The sequence below is a fragment of the Talaromyces proteolyticus genome (genome assembly GCF_021365285.1).
Source record: "Talaromyces proteolyticus strain PMI_201 chromosome Unknown BGW36scaffold_4, whole genome shotgun sequence".
NCBI classification, from domain to species: Eukaryota; Fungi; Ascomycota; class Eurotiomycetes; order Eurotiales; family Trichocomaceae; genus Talaromyces; species Talaromyces proteolyticus.
Window position 1 is genome coordinate 218651 of NW_025764280.1, and position 19845 is coordinate 238495.

At 48.9% G+C, this 19845-nt stretch overlaps 11 protein-coding genes across 11 annotated transcripts; 6 read left to right on the forward strand and 5 right to left on the reverse strand.

The window, feature by feature from the left end:
- Positions 1-126: 126 nt before the first annotated feature.
- Positions 127-1987, reverse strand: BGW36DRAFT_373532 (putative heme a biosynthesis protein). The gene has a single exon (XM_046215591.1). It carries the CDS (start codon positions 1887-1889, stop codon positions 339-341), a length of 1551 nt encoding a protein of 516 aa, XP_046073859.1. The 5' UTR covers positions 1890-1987; the 3' UTR covers positions 127-338.
- A 214-nt stretch (positions 1988-2201) lies between these two features.
- BGW36DRAFT_291076 (putative monosaccharide-P-dolichol utilization protein) lies at positions 2202-3161 on the forward strand (the record flags this gene model as incomplete). Its single annotated transcript, XM_046210814.1, has 2 exons — positions 2202-2828; positions 2886-3161. 2 exons carry the CDS (start codon positions 2202-2204, stop codon positions 3159-3161), a joined length of 903 nt encoding a protein of 300 aa, XP_046073860.1.
- BGW36DRAFT_123779 (mediator complex, subunit Med8) lies at positions 3078-4371 on the reverse strand. Its single transcript, XM_046209302.1, has 3 exons — positions 4051-4371; positions 3301-3999; positions 3078-3236 (listed from the first exon to the last, which is right to left on the reverse strand). The coding sequence occupies exons 1-2, from the start codon at positions 4173-4175 to the stop codon at positions 3378-3380; spliced, it is 747 nt and encodes a 248-aa protein (XP_046073861.1). The 5' UTR covers positions 4176-4371; the 3' UTR covers positions 3078-3236; positions 3301-3377.
- An 86-nt stretch (positions 4372-4457) lies between these two features.
- Positions 4458-5440, forward strand: BGW36DRAFT_395308 (Alpha/Beta hydrolase protein; the record flags this gene model as incomplete). The annotated part of the gene is made up of 2 exons (XM_046218026.1): positions 4458-4696; positions 4771-5440. The coding sequence occupies 2 exons, from the start codon at positions 4458-4460 to the stop codon at positions 5438-5440; spliced, it is 909 nt and encodes a 302-aa protein (XP_046073862.1).
- Positions 5441-6276: 836 nt separating this feature from the next.
- On the forward strand, positions 6277-8684 carry BGW36DRAFT_424992 (putative patatin family phospholipase; the record flags this gene model as incomplete). Its single annotated transcript, XM_046220046.1, has 3 exons — positions 6277-6540; positions 6609-7453; positions 7502-8684. The coding sequence occupies 3 exons, from the start codon at positions 6277-6279 to the stop codon at positions 8682-8684; spliced, it is 2292 nt and encodes a 763-aa protein (XP_046073863.1).
- Positions 8685-11491: 2807 nt separating this feature from the next.
- Positions 11492-12613, forward strand: BGW36DRAFT_123924 (uncharacterized protein). Its single transcript, XM_046209303.1, has one exon. It carries the CDS (start codon positions 11586-11588, stop codon positions 12558-12560), a length of 975 nt encoding a protein of 324 aa, XP_046073864.1. The 5' UTR covers positions 11492-11585; the 3' UTR covers positions 12561-12613.
- A 298-nt stretch (positions 12614-12911) lies between these two features.
- Positions 12912-14951, reverse strand: BGW36DRAFT_315823 (MFS general substrate transporter). Its single transcript, XM_046212550.1, has 4 exons — positions 14706-14951; positions 14547-14638; positions 13752-14487; positions 12912-13675 (listed from the first exon to the last, which is right to left on the reverse strand). The coding sequence occupies exons 1-4, from the start codon at positions 14883-14885 to the stop codon at positions 13136-13138; spliced, it is 1548 nt and encodes a 515-aa protein (XP_046073865.1). The 5' UTR covers positions 14886-14951; the 3' UTR covers positions 12912-13135.
- A 284-nt stretch (positions 14952-15235) lies between these two features.
- BGW36DRAFT_395312 (putative short-chain type dehydrogenase) lies at positions 15236-16154 on the reverse strand (the record flags this gene model as incomplete). The annotated part of the gene is made up of 2 exons (XM_046218027.1): positions 15236-15456; positions 15518-16154. 2 exons carry the CDS (start codon positions 16152-16154, stop codon positions 15236-15238), a joined length of 858 nt encoding a protein of 285 aa, XP_046073866.1.
- Positions 16155-16355: 201 nt separating this feature from the next.
- Positions 16356-17483, forward strand: BGW36DRAFT_291496 (Alpha/Beta hydrolase protein; the record flags this gene model as incomplete). Its single annotated transcript, XM_046210841.1, has 2 exons — positions 16356-17257; positions 17306-17483. 2 exons carry the CDS (start codon positions 16356-16358, stop codon positions 17481-17483), a joined length of 1080 nt encoding a protein of 359 aa, XP_046073867.1.
- A 162-nt stretch (positions 17484-17645) lies between these two features.
- On the reverse strand, positions 17646-18541 carry BGW36DRAFT_405457 (uncharacterized protein). Its single transcript, XM_046218970.1, has 2 exons — positions 18023-18541; positions 17646-17951 (listed from the first exon to the last, which is right to left on the reverse strand). Exons 1-2 carry the CDS (start codon positions 18480-18482, stop codon positions 17698-17700), a joined length of 714 nt encoding a protein of 237 aa, XP_046073868.1. The 5' UTR covers positions 18483-18541; the 3' UTR covers positions 17646-17697.
- Positions 18542-18603: 62 nt separating this feature from the next.
- Positions 18604-19561, forward strand: BGW36DRAFT_424998 (uncharacterized protein; the record flags this gene model as incomplete). The annotated part of the gene is made up of 3 exons (XM_046220047.1): positions 18604-18771; positions 18845-18975; positions 19051-19561. 3 exons carry the CDS (start codon positions 18604-18606, stop codon positions 19559-19561), a joined length of 810 nt encoding a protein of 269 aa, XP_046073869.1.
- Positions 19562-19845: the final 284 nt, after the last annotated feature.

Consider the following 19845-nt stretch of genomic DNA (forward strand, 5'->3'; position numbering starts at 1 on the left):
TGGAATGCTTCTAGAATTTTAATGGTCTGTTTTGATGGCGGATAAAAAATGTCCTAGTAAGAAGCTGTATTGTGTGGTTCTTGTCAACGTCAATGATCAATAAAAAGGTCAGCTTGTTTTCGTTTATGGCATTGGACGTAGTGTAGGACTATTCATCTGTGAAAAATGGAAATGTGTTTATTTATAACAACTACCGGTTCAATTTCGGAGATCGTACAAATTCGACTCTACCCGCAATGAAAAGACGCCGTGACTGCTCTATGAGCTTCATAATACAATTGGAGAAGTGAACAACAGGGACACATAATACAATGAGTCCCTCCCATATGCGAAATATTCTATGCTTTGGTTTGCACGGGAATTGGGACAATATTCCCTCTGGATCTTGGAATGATTTCCTCTTCCTCGTCATAAAGCTCATCGACTTCTTCATCTGGCTCGCCAACAATCCTTCTCCACAAACCGTCCCATACCCCCTTCTTGGTGGCAAGTCCGCCAATCAGAAAGATAGGAAGTTGCCAGACACTAGCCCAGAAGAGACCTCGAGCACTACCCTTGGCCCCTTGGTGTTTCCAAAAGACAAATGCTTGTTTGACCATCCATCCATTGGCAAGGCCGCTGCTGACTAAAAACCAATCGTTCACATATCCATACCACCAGAATGCGACTGATATAGGAAACATAAGGATTGAATATCGAAGTGCCACTCGAGCATTTCGAGCAGGGTTCACCCAGCACATCATCTTGTGGCCTGCGAGTTTGTATTGGTCTTTGATTAAATGAGAGAGGGAATTGAAATGCGGGAACTGCCAAGCAAACAGCATAGAAGCCAGTATCCACCCCCCGATACTTTCTTCACTGAAAAGCATATCTTTCCATGTGTCATGGCCAGTCGTAGCGGTTTGACCGGCGGCAGCAACCCAACCCATCATTGGCGGAATGGCGCCAACTATGGCGCCAACCCATGTGTTGATCACGTGTATTCTCTTCATAGGAGTATATACAAAGCCATAGAGAATAATATTTGCCGCCGATAGAGCCGAAACGGTAGGGTTTGTGCCGACGTATAGCAAGCCGACACCCACAATACCACTAAGAACGGCAAAAATCAAGGCACCGCGATTAGACACCAGGCCTCGGACAAGGGGCCTGTTCCGCGTCCGCTGCATCAGAGCGTCGTATTTAGGTTCGAAAAACATGTTGAAAGTATTTGCACTTGCGCATGATATGAATGTGCCCGCCGTCAGATAGAGGAACGTAAGGGTAGAGGTAGACAAGGTAGGAAGCTGTACGATTGACGGATCAAGGGAGAGAAGCGTGGAAATCGGATAAAGACCATATGCGGACGTCGTCGAGAGAAGGATCAAAACGGATAAGCGGGGCTTCGCGAGAGCGAGGTATGCAGCGACTTTACGGCGAAGTGAGGATGTTGGGAGTGTAGCGGAGACGGCGGAGAGTCGAGCAGAGGCATCAGGGGGGAGTTGCTCTTCGTCTGCATTTGCCTTGGCCTCTTCTTTTAATCGCTTGCGTCTTCTGTGGGGTCGTTCTTGTTCCCGTGTATTTAGTGAGGAAGTCGAGCTGGCAATGCCCTCTGTGGTCGTCATCCCATTTTGTATTGTCCTTGTGTGATTGCCCCGAGCCGCAGATAGCGAGGACAGCACGCCTTCTTTCGATCTATTCCTGACAGGATCACGAGAAAAGAAATACTCCTTTTGGAGCGCAGTTGGTATGCCAGAGTGCTCATCGGCAGCACTGGACCGCTGGAATCGCGACACGGCGAAGCTGCGAGTGGCTGCTGCACGGCTTGCTTTGGACAGGCATTGCAAGCATACAGCGACCGAGTCTCGGGCCAATTGCGGCCGGCGCAGAATTGCGGATCGTAGTATCATGGCAGGGGGGTGCTTTGGCACTGCCAGATGTCCATAATTGATGGACAGGTAAGTGCTGGCGAGGGCTGGCGGGAGGAAGATACTGTTGTGAGCAAGTGTTGTTGGCGCAGAGCATGTGCAGAGGATGAGATGATCCATCAAATTCTCCAGGGCTGCCGCCCGCCAATCACAGGTCTCAGATTGCCCCGCGTGCCGTGTCAGGCCATCGATTCTTCTATTATTTACAAGAATTAATTACTTACTCCTCGTCCTCGTTTAATTTCTCCATCCCACCAGCCTTCGCGTCAGCATCGCCTCGCCCTGTCTGCCATCATGGACACGATCCAAACCGTCATCGTCGACCCGCTGAAACCGGTCCTCCAGCCCATCAGCTCCGCATTGCCTGCGCCGGTCCACGATGCCATCATCTCTCTGATCGGGTCGCCATGCCACAGCGCGCTCCTGTTGGATTTGGATGTGAGCAAGGACCCGGAGTGCACGTCGCTGGCGATTTCCAAGGCCCTTGGGCTTGCCATCGTCGGAGCCAGCGCTATCGTCAAGGTCCCCCAGATTCTCAAGCTAATCAGCTCGCGTTCTTCGGCCGGCGTGTCTTTCATCTCTTATGCTATGGAGACGGCGAGTCTTCTCATCACATTGTCTTACAATGTTCGCCAGCAGTTCCCTTTCAGCACATTTGGTGAAACCGCTTTGATCGCAGTGCAGGATGTGGCTATCGGTGTCTTGGTTTTGACTTTCGCTGGCAAGCCTGCTGCTGCCGCCACCTTTGTCGCCGTGATTGCTGCTAGCATTTACGCCCTTCTTGTCGATCAAACTCTAGTCGACTCGCAGACACTCTCACTTCTCCAGGCCGGCGCCGGTGTGCTTGGTGTTGCAAGCAAGCTCCCGCAAATCTTCGCGATCTGGAGCGAAGGCAGCACTGGACAACTGAGTGCATTTGCGGTACGTTTTGCATCGACTACAAGTTATGGATTCAAAGCTGATTTGATTGGTGTATAGGTGTTTAACTACCTCTTTGGTTCCCTGTCCCGTATCTTTACAACCCTACAAGAAGTGGACGACAAGCTCATCCTGTACAGCTTCGTCGCGGGTTTCACCCTTAATGTCGTGATTGCCCTCCAAATGCTGTACTACTGGAACAGCCCAGCAAACAAAAAGGCTGCCAAGCCGAAGGGAGCCAAGAAGGCTGTCGCAAACTCTCCGGCGGCCGCTGAGAGCACCGGTGTCTCTCCAAAGCCTGCCGGGAAGACCCCTACCACTCGTAGGAGGGGTTGAGCTCTATTTTCGTTTCGGTAGGGTAATAACTTAGTTTTAATTTAATTTCGGGTTTGACCATAAGATGTCTGTGTTCTTTTTTGTGCCAATGTCAGTAAAATGTGTAGACGATAAGCAAAACAACCATTGGCACCCATACCTGAGGTTATAACTCATCCGTATTCGAGTTTATGCTCATTGAAAGCTCTAGATTATGCGTCTAGGCCTGAGATTGGTTCATTCGGGTCCTGACTTTGGCTTAGTCCCGGTCATCATGTAACGGAAAAGCTCGTCGAGCGGCAGGGCAGGCGAGGGAGCAGCCTCTGGTCCACGGTTCCTTTCGCTGGTAATCTCAAATTCCACGCCGGCGGCGCCAGGCTTGCTATGCACGCCGACTATCTCCATCTTATCTTCATCCGTCTCTTCTTCTTCCTCTTCCTCTTCGTCCTCATCCTCGCTGTCATCTGGTAGCTGCCGTTTCAGTCCTGTCGCAACATTCTCTATACCTATTTCCCTTTCTTCCAGTGTGTAGTGGCCGCCCCAGTTGCGCCGCCTTGCTTCTTGATTTGCTTCAATCGGAGCCCAAGCCCACAATTCTTCCAACTCCTCTTCCGTGAGTCCCCCACTTTCCTCGGCGGTTTTGGAACCTGAGATCCGGCCTTTGGCAACCCAGTCCTGGACACGAGGATCCAGTTTTGTCCGCAGTAGTTGCTCTAGAACGCCTTGTTGGGTGGTGCCTGGGAAGGACGGGGCGGGATAGGCGACCAGAGAGGAGAGGAGTTCATGGTGTTCTGACAATTGGGTAGAGATGTTGATGAGATTATTAGAAATAATACTCGCTTGAGACTGCAGCGAGCTCCTTCACCGTTGTCAGCAAGTCGTCTCCAGTGGGCATTGCTGGCGCGCATACCATGAGGGCAACGGGTCGCTCTGTTGCAGGTTGCCTGTGAGAGAGCCCAGCGAATGGGTCAGTTGCAGCAGGCGCTGGCGAGTCTGCTCGAGCACCTTGATCTGGCCGTCGTTGACAGCGGCCATCGATACGAAGCAGTAGCAACAACAAGAACTTGATGTTATTGGCGGTACATGAAGCGATTGATTATCGCAGAGGCGGCAGACTGAAGGCTGAAGACTATTGGCAGGCAAGCTGGCGGAACCAATCAAACACGCACGCGGCTCGATGCCCCACCTGCTGCCATCACAACAACAGCGACAGCGACAGCGACAGCTCTTCTTCTTCTTCTTCTGCTTCTACTTTCCAATAGCAGCTGGTGCGTTATATCCAACCTGTGTACTGTGGCAATCGGTTGCGCAGATACCATGGTGAGGCCGCAGCACGAGTTCTACATCCCCTCGGTGCACGATGGCACGCGGCTTAGTTGCCGCCTCTATCAGAGCGAGCTGACCCAGCGGACCCTGCAGCAGCCATCTGTCAGTAAAGGTGCTATCGTTGCCCACCCCTATGCGACGCTCGGGGGCAACAATGACGACCCTGCTGTCGGTTCCATTGCTGCCGAGCTTGTGCGCAACGGCTATGCTGTCCTGACTCTGAATTTTCGGTAGGCCATGATTTGACAGCTAGTTTACAGTATCTAGAAGACCGTCTTTTACTAACTAGCATATCCTGTGGCAGCGGTGCGGGCTACTCGGACGGCCGGACAAGTTGGACGGCCAAGCCTGAGATAGGCGACTATATGTCAGCTTACGGCTTTATGCTGAAGTATCTTCAACTGCTTGGACCCTCGAAGCCCGTCGAGCTGATCTTAGCTGGGTATTCGTATGGGTCAATGGTGGCATCTCATCAGCCCACCATCGGGGATGTTGCAAGTTTATTTGCTACCCCGGAGGCTGGGTCACCTGTCGAGACGATTCTCTTACAAGCCAGGGACTTGGTTGAGGGAGCAAATAAGGACGTCACCGAGTCTAATGACAAGCTAGACCAGGACTCCAAATTGCCGGCCGCAACCATTTCGTATTTATTACTGTCCCCCATCCTCCCGCCCGCTTCTCGACTAGTCACACTTTGGGCGAACTTGTCAAGTGTGTCGATAGCGGGCAAGCAAATATCGATACCGGCTCCGGAAGAAGAACTCCCTAAACACCGAACGCTGGTCGTGTATGGCACCGACGACATGTTCACATCAGAGACGAAATTACGACACTGGACGAAGAGCTTACGCGAGGTACAAGGAAGTCACGCTAAGAGTGTAGAGATTTCCTTTGCGGGACATTTTTGGATAGAACAGACGTTCCACACACAGCTAAGAAAGGCCATCTCCGATTGGTTTAATGACACGCAGTGACTTAAACTTGTTCCGAAGGGGGATTGTTTAAAATAATATATCTTGCATACGAATAGTCATGCGTTCATCCTCGTGGCTGGGCCTTACAAGGCAATTGCATGTGAAAGTGGGAATAGCCTCTGGTTACACAGGAGCACTTGACATGTCAGTCTGACTACAGCCTCAGCCTTCAGCTGGCCCTAATACTGAGTTAATACTTGCTCAGCACTTTATTATGCAGCATTTTAGCGCAGTGGTCGTGCCCTGTCTGCTGCTGTCATCCACCAGCACAAAGCGTCAATCGATCGACTGGTTCTGCGGTGCAGCATCTGGCGCGAATATCATATTCTGTATATCATAGTCCATCAAGTGTAGATTCTACCAGGAATGCTGCTTCATGCTGGCTCCAATACACATGGAGACCTCGGCTTTCCTAGTGACATGCCCAGTGAGGACTTGCTACCATCCACTGCCACGAAGTATGACCTCATCACATGTGGACAAGATCCCGACCCAGCGTCGTATATAATTACCAATATCAATAAAAAGGGAAGAGTGGGCCAATTCCGCGCTATTCCGCGCTGGTGGCTGCCTGAGGGGCGGCTTCCCCAGTGGAAAATACATGGCCGCCTCGTGACCGCTGTCTAATTAGGAAGTACTCAGATTATGACTGCCAGTATTCCTCCTTTTCGTCCCTACAGACACCTTCATAACCAGCATGGCGAGCGCGTTCTCGACGTGAGGGTTTTTCTCGTTTGCCAATACTAGCTTTGTATACTGCTCTGCACGCGCAACGAAGCCGCTATTCGGATGCCTTGCCAGGTTCCCCCGGCCAGTGCTCCGCATACGAGCCGATCATGACCACACTCCGCGACCCCGCCTCGATTCACTCGCAACTCCATCGCAAGAAGAGCCTGCAGCTCGATCGCAAGCAAGATGTCTCTCGGTCGCACTTGGGGAAGCGCGCTTCGTTCGCCGCTTTCTCGTCGCTGGTTCGCGACACCGTTTCGTGGGCTGGCGATACCCTGAATACCTACCGAGATGGCTTGTCGAGGGAGGAGCGGGAGAAGAAATTACGCGATGATGATCGCAAACAAGTCCTTTATCTGAAGATGCGCAATGTGAGTCATACAGCGGAAGCTCCCTTATGTGCTGGCGTTATCTAATCTGATCTTCTTGTCCTGACTAGGCCGTGTCCTTCGACGAGTGGCGCGCCTGCGCCAGCGAACTCGACGAGCTCGAGGGTAACAATGTGTGGAAGGAGACTTTTGAATCCGATCAATATGATCCTGCAATGGTTCTGGAACGGATGAGACAGTTGGAAGATGCGCGAATCAGCTGCGATGTCTCTCGCATGTTGTTCTTGATTCGGACCGCCTTGAGCAGAGACCTGGGAAACATGAGCGAATCGGCGCTATATCAGCATACCCATATCGGAACGAAGAATCTTATTGACCAGTACATCAACACTGCCGTGAATACAATTTCGACGCTTCTGGACCTAACCGGAAACGACCGATGCGATCCTGCCGAGATGCAGTACATTCTAGATTCACTACTATCGGCTCGACAAGCGTTCGGTCGCAGCGCTGTACTTTTATCGGGCGGTGGAACGTTTGGCATGAATCATGTTGGCGTTGTCAAGGCTTTGTGGGAAGCAAAGGTTGCTCCTCGCATTATTTCTGGGGCGTCTGCCGGCAGCATCGTTGCGGCTATATACTGTGCGCATACCGACGACGAGCTTCCTACAGTCTTGGATGAATTTCCATATGGCGATCTGTCTGTCTTTGAACCAGAGGGGAAGCAACTTCCTCCACTGCAGAAGGTCGCTCGCTTTCTCAAATATGGGTCTATATACGACTCCTGTCATCTCGAAAGAGCCATGAGGAATTGGCTAGGAGATATGACATTTCACGAAGCCTACAATCGTACGCGCAAGATTTTGAACATTTGTATATCAAGTGCCGGTCTCTATGAACTTCCGCGACTGTTGAATTATATTACTGCCCCCAACGTACTAATATGGTCCGCGATGTAAGTCGAACACTACCTGTTATGGAAGCTCTCGTTAAACTATCTTAGAACTGTCTCTTGCTCCGTCCCATTAGTCTTTTCGCCGTCAGTGCTGATGGCAAAGGATCCACTGACTGGGGAGACCGTACCCTGGCACGACGACCGTCGGAATTGGATAGACGGTTCCGTTGACGGTGACCTTCCCATGACACGTCTTGCTGAGATGTTTAATGTCAACCATTTCATCGTATCGCAAGTAAATCCTCACGTTGTCCCTTTCCTGGCCAAGGAAGAGGGACCAGGAGCCGAATCTAGTCGCCAACACTGGCTTAGCTCTCCGTGGCTCAACACGATGACAAATCTCGCTCGTGATGAGGCTTTGCACCGAATATCCGTCCTCTCCGAAATGGGTATTTTTCAGAACGAGTTCATGAAAACGGCATCTATATTAAGCCAGAAATATTCAGGGGATATCAACATATTCCCAGAGATTCCATATGCTCACTTTCCACGCATCCTTCAGAACCCGACAACTGAATTTATCTTGAAGACGTGTTTGTGCGGCGAACGAGCGACCTGGCCTAAGATCTCACGGGCTCGGAGCCATCTCGCCATCGAGTTAGCTTTAGATTCTGCTGTTCGAACAATGCGTGCGCGAGTGGCCCTTAGTCCTCCGATGGCAGCTAGTTTCTGGGCAGCGAACTCAAACGGCCATCACCCCGTGCCAACTGAGGAACACCGAGAAGTCCAGCGGCGACCATCGCAGAGGCGAAGCTCGTACAGTCACGAATTAGGTAAGACAAAGAGTAGCCGAGCAACGTCAACCCGTCGACCTGGCGTGGGCTTAAAAAAAGCCCACAGCTCCTTGTCAGTGGGATACATCGAAATTCCACGACCGATCAGTCCTGTTGCTCACCCAAAACTGCAACGGGTCATGATTCCAGGAGCAGAGCGACGACAGAGCAAGGGTGTCTCCATTACTGCTAATCCGGGAAATGCCCCCTTCGTCGTAGGAACGGACAGCGAAGACGAGTCTTTCCTTTCATGGACGCGATCCGCCATGCACTCGCAGAATACTGCATGGACAACCTCATCAGTTCGGCCTTGCTCACCCCGGTCATCTCTATCAAATAGAACGAGTCCGGCGACCTCCCGGCGATCTTCTGTTGCTAAAGCAACACCAGTCCCCATGCGACCGCCCTCTAGAGAAACGCCACCCGCTGCGAGAAAGTCACGCTCGCCTGGGGTCTGAGCAATGAGGCGGCTTCCATGGTATTTGCATAGAGACCGTGTGACAGCGGGCTTTGCATAAATCGACCGCTTATGGTATAAAGAACTAGCCAGTCAAATGGTATAATTACGACAGCTCATGATGAACAGCATTATAACGAGCCGGACTCGTCAGGTTTCTTCCCCCTCACCCTTGCCCTACTGTGTGGCGCGTGCGTGTGATGCATGAATACATAATAGTGGGCATTTTTGCCGCAAATGCTTGTATGATTACGCCGATGGCAGGGGTATAGGGAGTGCCAACACATGGCCCTAGTTGGCCTGTATGGGTTCCACTAAAAGGACCAGCCAAGATAAACCACCTTGCTCACAAAGATGAGATATGTACGCAATGTAGTGAAATGGGCACCATCAATGCACCCTGGTTTCGATAGTGAATACAACTTAATCGGAAAAATTGCTTATCATCAAGGTTCTATGTCTTATGAGAATGCAACTTGCGAAGTTGCATTTGAGGGTCGGTAACCTGTTTTATTATAGTTTCTCTCTTATCTGCTAGTGTATGAGCATGTATCTAGAGTATATACTAAGATTTTAGAAATGCGTTTTCAATATAAAACTGCATATATTCCTTTAGCCTCATTTTAAACTGTTCACTTAGGAGTCTTTATTCAAAAATAGACAGTAAGGGCTTAGAATTTGGAGAGCGTTAAATTATCTAAGATCAACTTTGAATCTAATATCTATCTAGATATATATCTTGGTCGTCCAACCAAATACAGTTTCTGATGCCAAAAGAATCAAAGGCTTTTATGATAGGCTGGCAGAAGCGGCTTTCTAGGAGGAGAGGGAGATTCATACTTGGCATCATATGACTACATCCTCACTTCCGAATAATGCAGAATACGTTTAGGAAGCCTTTGCAGGGTGGTAAATAACTCCGACTGGTTGCACAGCAGCTCGTGACACTTGATTTGCTAAGCAGATTTATGCTGTACAACAGTAATATCCTGGGCAAAAAGACGGGCAGATGACTCGGATCAATTTTGCAAATTTTCATTGATCCTTGCCACACTGTCATGCGGATTGCTCGTCGGCGCATTTTCAAATGTTCATTTGATACCGACTGTCTGGGTCAGCGTTAAAAGGGTGATTCAATTGGTTGCTGGCTGCAGGTGGCTATACTTATTACACCACTTATAAGCCATGGCACATGCTGTCGGTTCGCGCGATGGTGTAGCGAACCTCTGCGAGAGGGGTAATTATATTTTATGACTGAAGACTTGCAAGAATGATGTGACTTTGCGGTGGTTACAACGGACTCATCCCATATGGATGCCACTTTGAATGATCTTGATGCGCACGACGAATTAGCCGCATGCTAAGAGGGCCACCCTGTTAAACAGATCACCACGCCGAATGACGATTACAGATTAATCGAGTGTCCCTTTGGCCGAGGTCTACGGCAGGTCTACGGCAGGTCTACGGCATTTCCAGGCATACAATTCCCCAGGGAGCATGTCAAATAAGCATTGTCAGGTGACTCTTGTTTTTCATAAGCTGGTCATGGATCTGGATTGCTGCCAATCTACGCATCAATTTAAAACAAACCCGAGAGAAACTGAAGCCCCCCACGATCAGAGAGATTCCGACTCCGTCTGCGCCGCATTTTGTAACCACGTCGGCGATTACTCGGCCAATTTTCATCTTCATGCATTAATAATTGTGACAGGGCCGATCAACTCTCGAACAGGGCAGTAGTCCATTCGATCAAAAGGAACTGGAACGGTGGGCCAGATCTGATCGAGTAAGAGATCATTGCGGGTTGCCTTGAACTGGCATGGTCAGTTGTTTCACTATGGAATGCTATTAATTAATGCGGCGCTTCGCAGTGAGCGGCCCAGTAGGAACGAATCCCTAATTTTAGTCCGGACTCCACCATCGACAGCGCCATAGCCCATACCCATAGGATCGTCGAGGCCCAACGTCGTGTGGGTGTTCTTATTGGGCTGTAAATCTGGGCGCAGCGGTAGGGCTAATGCAGGCCGCAGCGCCTCAGCGGTTAACCGTGCCTTTTTGTCCAACGAAACGAATCACGACAGTGCCACTTGAGAATAAATTATAGTACGGATGCTAACTACGTAGTAACCACCTCAGCGTGAAGGTACATACTGCTTGCTGTCAGAGGCTAAGGTAGACCGCTCACTCTATGCCCCCGGTGGCGCTTGGAACAGACATCCCGATTAGCCTGCTGTTCAAGAATAGATCAACCCGCTGTCGTGTGCTTTTGTTTAGAATAATGATCTTCGTCTAGCACGCAGTATTCATAGTTTATACTTCATGCGTATCGAGGACGGGGTTGTTGTTTACCTGTTTCGGCTTCTAAATTTGTATCTCCTGTAACACCAATGAAAGCTTCCGGCCTGGGCCAACACAGAGGCCCGGCCTGGTGCCATATACTAGTCTGTACTATGACAAGGGTATTCTTTGTTTTCTGTTCCTCAACCGCCGGCGTTGTTTAATTAATGTATGACCCGCTGATGTACCCTGTACCGGGGTTGTTCATTGCGCCGCCAACTGGACCGAGCGTTGTGTATATCTACTGGCCCCTCTCTCAGCCCGACTGATACTTGTTTGAAAATAAGCTTGATGCTTTCGTCCTCTCGAAATGCTAATAGGGGATATCTGGTTCTTCGATGTTTGGCCTGTCTGCGTGGCGTTCTTCTTCTATCCATACTTGATGAACATCCCTCTTCTCTCTTGACTATCGGATGCTTGCGAGACCTTGACTGGTTCTTGCTACACGGCGTCGTTCCTATCAATTTAAACTTTGCATTCAATATCACCTACTTCATCCCTTTCCAAAACGATCATTATATATCGCAACCTCCAAATAGCTACACACCAAACAAGAAAATACACCATGGCGAACTTCATCAACACCTCTCTCGATATCATACGTCGACACAAGCAACCGCGACGACCTCATCTTCATGCAAGATGGGGAGATGTTGGTATTACTGCCCCGATCGATGGGGCATGGTCTCAATTCCACAATCCACACCTGAAAGGGAAGAAAATCTACGGGCCCGGCTACGTTGCCGGAGTTTCTTCTACGGCCAACAACGACAATAAAGAAGTTATGCTCCTTGACGCGGATGAATGGACATCAGAAGACGAAGAAGAAAAGCGGAAGGAAAAAGAAAAGGAAAAGGAAAGAAGTGCTTCAAAAGCACGTCGCCTGACACGCATCTTACTTCCGTCTAGCATCAATACGCCAACCAAAAAGACAGATGAGCTAGACAAGGAGAAGCCACCTGTCGAGTTTCAATACAAACCAGTCTGTCCTGATTATGCCCAAGAAATCGCACAGAAGCTCGATATGGAAGCGAAGCCTCATTTTCGTTACGTCCCCGCTAGTGAGAAATACTTTAAAGAACTTATTATTGACTCACCCAAAGCCGAAGATGGGACAGACGACAAAGCTGTTTATGAAGGTGTCGAAGGAAATAACTACTATAAAACCATACCGAGACGGCCAACAAAGCAACGCAGTCACTCATGCGATCCATGTGTTGGTACCGATGCCGAGTTTCGACAAATACCTCAATCCAACAAGGACGAACAGGTAGTTGATGGAAACAAGCCATCCATATCACCACGAACACCTCCTTTAGGCATAATGCCTAGAAAAGCAACATCTTCTAGTAATAACAGCGCCTCGGGAGGAGAGCGCAGCAGCAATACCCATCACCGTGACCAAAGTCGAGGTCGGATTAAACACAGCCAAACATTTCCCCAGAATATTGTCGTTCAGAGATCGCAGTCGGTGCTAAGCAAGCCCCGTCGGCGAACAATGATACTTGATATGGTTGGCGATCAGGATGATTTATGGTAATACGATTTACTTTTGCAACAGAACGACCGAATAAGTTTTTTTTTTGTCTCATTGATAGTCATCGCGACGGAGTTTTGGATCGGTTTATTGCTGTCATCTCCTTTATCATCTGTTAAGCGTTAGGAAAGGATATTGTAATAGATAAGGTGTTCTGTCAGTTGAGACCACTTTATCGAGCAGTAACGAATTGGCAAAATTACGAATGAAAAAATATTTTACGACACTTGCAACTCCAAGACTGTAGAGTGTTAAGTAATCAAAACTGTCAAAGTATTGATAAAGGGAAACTATGCTTTCTTGGCAATATCCAGGTCTACTCTCTGAACATGTGTGTGACCTCAGTCTCTATATACACCGAAGACGAGAAGTTCAACTTGGAGATTGTTTTAATGGAATACGACAGTCAATTTTATCGTCGGTGCGCTCCACGAATTTGCAGCATTGTGAGTCTATTTTAAATGCGCGTACCTTTCAATGTTAATAATAGCGAAGCGACCACCGTCTTGTACGCCTTTGTATGTCTAGGACATTGAGGCAGACGACAGTCTCATTTTTATTTTATTTTGCTATATCATCTACTCTCTGGTGCGATTGCGATGGACTACATTGTAATCCGAGATGATTTCCTCCGCCACACTTACATCAGTCGGCCTGCCTAGTTTCTCCCGAATATATTGACCCTTCCACATAAGCCACAGCACCGGAGCAAATGCAAGGACACTGCCCACAAGGGCAAACATGAGGAAGGCAAATTGATACCCGATAGACTGGCATAGTCGGACTCCATAGAATGCAATAGTGCAACTAGTACTCTGACGACAGAAGTTGAAGAATTGGGCAACCTCGGAGCCCTCTAAGCGATACGAATCAATGCTATATGTGTAACAGACCGTCGCAACTACCTGGATCCCAAAGATTCCGAGGAACATGCCCGCTAGAGGACCAACCCAATGCGTCTTGTATTGCATAGTGAAGCCGAAAATCAGCAATCCCGCCGGCACAAGGACTGCTCCTGTCCATAGTCCTTTGAATCGTACTTCTGGAGGTGGGTTATCAACACCTAGTCGCTTCGCCTCGCGTCGAACGATGTTGTCAATGATCCTACCCGCAAGGAGCTATCACGACGATTAAGATGTCAGAAAGCTCAGACTACTGTTTGTGGAAAAGAATGTAAGAAAATAAAAAACCTACCTCCCCAGCAATAGAGCCGATAGTCATCGTTCCTCCATAAGCCAGACCGCTCTGGAAAGAGTTCCAGCCAAAGCGCTGCTTGAAAATAATAGAGTAGGTGACGGCAGGGAAAATGGCGGCGAAGCAGTACTGGGAGGCATAGTACAAACTGGGAAAGAGCACTGAAGGATAGAGACCAATTCGGAAGGCTGGTAAGACAATATGCTTGGCCTTGAGACGAACACCAGGGAAAGTGGTCCATGGCCGGAGCAGCTGTCGATACTTGGCCCTTGTGAGCTTAGGTGGATGGGTGCTGGTGTCTGAATAAGTTCTAGGCTCGTAGTACATGGTCTCAGGTAAAGCAACGATCAGGACGAGCAGAGTGACAAAATTCATGGCAGCAGTAATCCAAAAGATCCAGCGCCAACTGAGAAATTTGGCAACAGGTCCACCGAATAGGGCAGCGAAATGGGAGCCGGATGTTAGCATGACGGTGAACAGGCCAAGGGCACGACCACGCTGGTGGTAGAAGAATAGATCGGTCACGGTTGCTGGGCCAAGAGCCATTGACACTGGGAACAGACCATTGATCGCACGAATACCAACCAGGGCGCCAAAGCTGTGGACAAAGCCGCAGCCAAGAGCAGTGACGAATCCAATAAACGTGGTAAGCAGATAGACGAAGCGGCGGCCGAAGACATTAGCCAAGGGGATCCAGATGAAAGGTCCCACGCCATTTAGGGCCACAGCAATTGTCCTGGAATAGAAGGGTTCATGTCAAACGAAGTTCATATGTGGGTTGCTGGGCTACCATACGTTTGGTAGGAAGCTTGGATTTCTGAAACCCCAAGATCTTCAGCGAGGTAAACATATGATGGGTTGATTGCCGCCGTATTCCACGTCCCAAGCTAGTGGCAAATCATTCACTATTAGTAAAATTCTTTCCTTTCTCCATACCGAGAAGATTTCGCTCACAAACGCAAGCCAGCAGACTTGGAACAGGATCAGCAGCTTAAGCTTCATGGGCCAGTTCAGCGGATCACCCTCATCCTCGGATGGGCGAGGGACGAGATGAGCTCTGGCATTGCTAGGTGCCGGCTTAAGCTCGACATCCTCGACCTGTTCCGGACCGTCCTGGTCAATTTTGCTGGCCATGAGAAAGGTGTCTTCCAGTGAGTGAAGAGAGTAATGATAATGCTTGGACAAACTCCATGCTAAACCAGGGCAGTTGAGTAAATTTATGATAGTGGCTAGCTATAGCTTCTCCTCGTCGTAAAATAAGTCCGAGAAAAAGCCAACCGGGGGTCTCGCCGAGACTGGTCCGGAGTTGTGAGTCCATCTCCATTTTTTACCCCATCTTCGCGGCTGTGGGGAAATACGTTACCCTAATTCAAGTATGGGGAAGGCTGTGGCAAACCAAATTGGTTGTTTCTCAGTATTGATTCGTAGTATTATTGCAAAGCAGTGGATTATATGGGCTGATTATTAGATATTAGGAACATAATCTAATGGTCGGCGACCAGCTGTGCACAGGTTGCCCCTGCATCCACTGTCAGAATCGCACCTGTGATCCACCGTGCCTCATTTCCAGCGAGAAACCTCACTGCGCTGGCACAATCCCAAGCATTTCCCTCTGTCCGAAGCAGACTGCGCTTGCGCCGAGCCTCCCTCATGTCCGAAGGCATTCCTCCGCCGGCCCGATACATCATGGGCGTGTAAAGCATCCCTGTAGTAATTCGCAAGTGGGGTCAGCAATGAGAAGATATGAGTAGACGGAGACTGATTACCGGGACAAACACAATTAACCCTAATTCCTTCTCGGCCATGCTGAGCGGCCATGGCTCGTGTCATGTTGACTACAGCTCCTTTGCTTGTTGGATACAACAAACTAGGTGTTCCTCCCTGCAATCCGGCAACGGAGCCCATGTTCACGATGCTTCCCCTAATATTTCCGTCTCCTGGCTCGTTTCTGCGCATGGCAGGAATAGCAAATCGGACCATAAGCATCATACTGGTAACATTGATCTCGAGACTGCGCGTCCATGCGGCCACATCTACATCCGGCGCCTGACCGGGAGCTCCCATGATACCAACATTGTTGACTAGAATATCTAAGCGACCGAAGTGCGTAATTGTTGTTTCGACAATCCGCCGACAGTCACCTTCGCAGCTAACATCTCCGTCAACTGCCATTGCGGCTCCCTTGCCTTCGCTGGTGATCATTGCCACGGTCCTCTCTGCGGCGGATAACTCTCGATCCACGCATACAACAGATGCACCATCTTCAGCGCATAGGATGGCGATGGCACGGCCGTTTCCAATGTCGTCATCCGCACTGCCTGCTCCTGTGACAAGGACGACTTTCCCCAATAGGCTGCGGTGCGGGCGAGACGCAGCAGAGGTTGAAGAAGAGACATCAGACATGATTCTAGCCTGTAAAGCTTCAATTCCTCATTTCAATAATTCCACAATTTTATCGTAGCTTTCATTACTTAAGAATCGTATTGCGTAGCGGAATTGTCCGATTGTCTCGGAGATCAATGTCCGTGATTCATTTGATGAAAAATGAACGTGAAGATTAGAGTATTCTTTTGCAACCCAACGAGCCTACCTACACTAAACACTATGGACTTCTCTCAATATGGAGTACCAAGCAAGGAGTGGCTCAACTTTGTCACTCGCAATCCGACTGCAGCTCAAGATGGGTTCAGCAACAATGACACCCTCGAGGCCAATCAGCTTCGCGAGACTGTGAATGCAGCCCGGGAGAGTGCATCGAAAAAGCTGATGAGCCAGTCCGGTTTGGTCGACAAAGTCAATATTCTGACATTGTCCATACAGTCTCGAGGGGGTCACTCAATCCCCCTTCGCCGATACTCGCCTCGCGATAGGCGAGAACTCATGCAAGGTCTTGTGTACTTTCATGGCGGCGGCTTTCTTTTCGGATCTGAAGGAACTGATGATTATCTGTGCGCTACAATGTCAGAGACTTTGGGCGTGGTTGTCCTCAGTGTTATCTATAGACATACTCCAGATTCGTCACATCCAGCACAGCACGAAGACGCTCGAGACGCGCTCGAATACATTAAAGCAAATGCATCAACACTTGGAATCGATGTAGCTGCGGGCGTAGGAGTACTAGGCATCTCGGCTGGAGGAGGGCTCGCTGCGACGGCTATACTGCGCGACCTAGAGTCGTCAGAGGAGAAAGGCGATCGTCACTTCATCAAAGGAGTGGTGCTCGCTATTCCGTGGCTAATCCACGTTGAGAATTACCCGTTTGAACTTTTCATTGAGCCTCAAAAGTCAGCTCATATACAGTGTCGTGACGCTCCTGTGATCCCGTGGGCCCGGTTGAAGATGTTCAGCGACCTGCTCGATGCAGATAGTAGCGACCCACTGCTGAACGTAGCACTCACGCCAAATGAGTCCTTGCGTGAATTCCCTCGTACTGCAATATTGGTGGCGGGTATGGATCCGCTGAGGGATGATGGATTACTGTTTGCCACAAAACTGAAGGCCAAAGGGTAAGCTCAAAATTTCGAGGCTGAGATCGTATTGACGAGAGTATACAGTGTGCCCACCAGCGTTTCAGTGTTTCCGGGTCTCCCTCACGGATTCAGGAGATGGGCTGACCTTCCAGCCACCAAAGTTTTTGATTCTCGGATTCTAGAATCTATTCGATGGGCCTTGGGGTTAGAAAGCTGCCTGGTAGACAATTTCGAAGACTGGTACGAGTATAAAGAAGAATAAATAGAAGAGATTATATTTGCAGAAAGTTTCTTAGAATACACAATTTCTACATTGATGCTCAAAATAGAACACCGAGAAAAGTTTGGAGACCTCCCGTCTACTACCTCAGTTGATCAGTTGATAGAGACATATAATTAATCAACATCTGAAAATGCACATGTACGGCGATCTCCAAAGATTTTGCTTATTTTGTAAAATTGTTCACTGAATTTTCTTACTGAATATCCAGTGTGGGGATCGGTGCACGCCCATAACGAAACCTCACTCCAAGGATGTTGGCCAGTCCTAAACAGAGCTTTTGAAGCTCCTCCAAATCATGTCTCGTAGCACCGTTTATAAGCATGCCCTTCATGTGATGTTGTAGCTGGTTCTGGCAGTCCATACCGTAAAGCGCCGAGACAATGGCGTATCCTGTTGTCAGATCGTCTATGATGCCATCGAAGGAGAAGATGCGCCCATATAGCACCTCTAAAAACAAATCATTCAAATCGTACTTAGTAATTAAGATCGGCCATTTTAAATGCAAAATAAAGTCGTACCTCTCACGACAAAGGCGTAGTCGGGGCTTGCCCGCACTGATGCCTCTGGGTCGAATGCCTTGTTCTGGGAATAGATTCTCGTCCAGAACGCTTTCCCCCTCTCCCGAGCTACTTCTTCCGACTCTTTAGATCTTGGAGATTCCTTCTCTCGGAGATCTTCAGGGACGCAATTTGCAAGAGTGCGCATCGCATTACCTGTTCGAGCGGCACCCACTATCCCTGTGGACTTGATTAAACCCTCGCGGAGTTTTCGGACATAGGAGAAGCAATCCTCAGGGGAGAGCGTAGAGAGTACATGGGTATCTAAGTGGCTGTAAACTTGTGGGATAACATCGGGGAAATTAAATGAAGATAGTGCAACCACCACACACATGTACCACCTGAGGCGATCATTTGAAGAGGACAGAGAAAGGACTGGCTCCCAGAATGAGGCTGGCAGAGTTGGCGTTTCAACCGTCATGACTTATTTGCTTTTTGTGAGATTTATTTGTCGACACTCTGCTTTCCCCCTCTTTTCTGTATTTCAGACCAGTTAATGGATCCAACTATCAAGGTTCATATGTGGAGTAGTGGGGATGGGGATGGACATCATTCTCCGGCTGGATCACCGATGGTTGATTCCCGCCGTCTCAACATATACGTATCTGGAGAAAGCCATAGTTTCGCACATCATTGTTTACAGACGTAAAATTGTCATGTTTGTCATTGCACCCCTTTCCAATTGCGCCTCCACCGCGAAGCGTGATAGAGTATGTCAAAAAACAACTGATGAATGAACAAGTAATCCGCAGCGTAATTGCCGGCTGACCAGCTCTCTGATAGTTCATCGAATATCTCTCTAAAATTGCACCGGTAACATACAAAAACGAGCCCAAATGCCGCGCATATGCTTGGTTCCGAAGCGCAGAGGACAACGACACAGTGCCCCATCATTGGCTCCGTGGATTAGAAGTGTAAGTGTACCAATTTCTGAGATTTCCGTTTATGTATGGATCGCATCGAGTTGACAAAATATAACCATAATTTAGATATGAAGATGTTGAAGCAAATACTATTACTCACCGTGCGAGCGCTGAATACAAGGCTTTCCGTGCTGCTGTAGGCGCTGAAGGACTACTCGAGCGTCCAAGCGACCTCCGTTTCTGGAGACCCTCATCCATTGGCTTTCTCAAGCGCGATGAGAGCAGTCGTGAATCCGAGATATTCCAAGATCGCAGTCATACGACCTCCCCAGATGCTCTGCAGTACATTGTTATTGATGAGATGACACCGCGGCTGGGATATGAAGACATAGTTATCGAGCAGTTGTGTGGGATGGCGCATTTAGCAGAGCAAAACGACCAAATTCTCAGCTTCTGGGTACTAAATCGTGGAGACGAAGCGCAGGACCAGGGTATATTAGTCTTTTCTCGATACAAGAACAGAAACGCATCGATCAGTGATAAGGCTGCTTCAGCTTGGAAGGAAGTGTATGCGTTAAGTAATGAGCAGCGAAGAACGACATGGGTAGAGTCCGGGTTGGGGTTTTTAGGCAGGTAGTATTCATACATACTGAATGCAATGATATAATTATTCATAATCCCTTATTATTTGGTTACTGCTTTGGTGAACTGGTAATCATACCCTTCAAATCAAAAAAGACTGCTTGGTTTTCGCAAAGCAGTTGTCAATTCATGGTGTATAGTACATAACTGCTACGATATCAGCTCTTAGGAAGAGCAATCGGCTAGGAAGTAAGGATAATACCGAACGTAAACCTAACGGAATATAGTTACGGATGACCCTAAGTACATTCAGTGTGTTAAGATGCACTTGAATTTTTA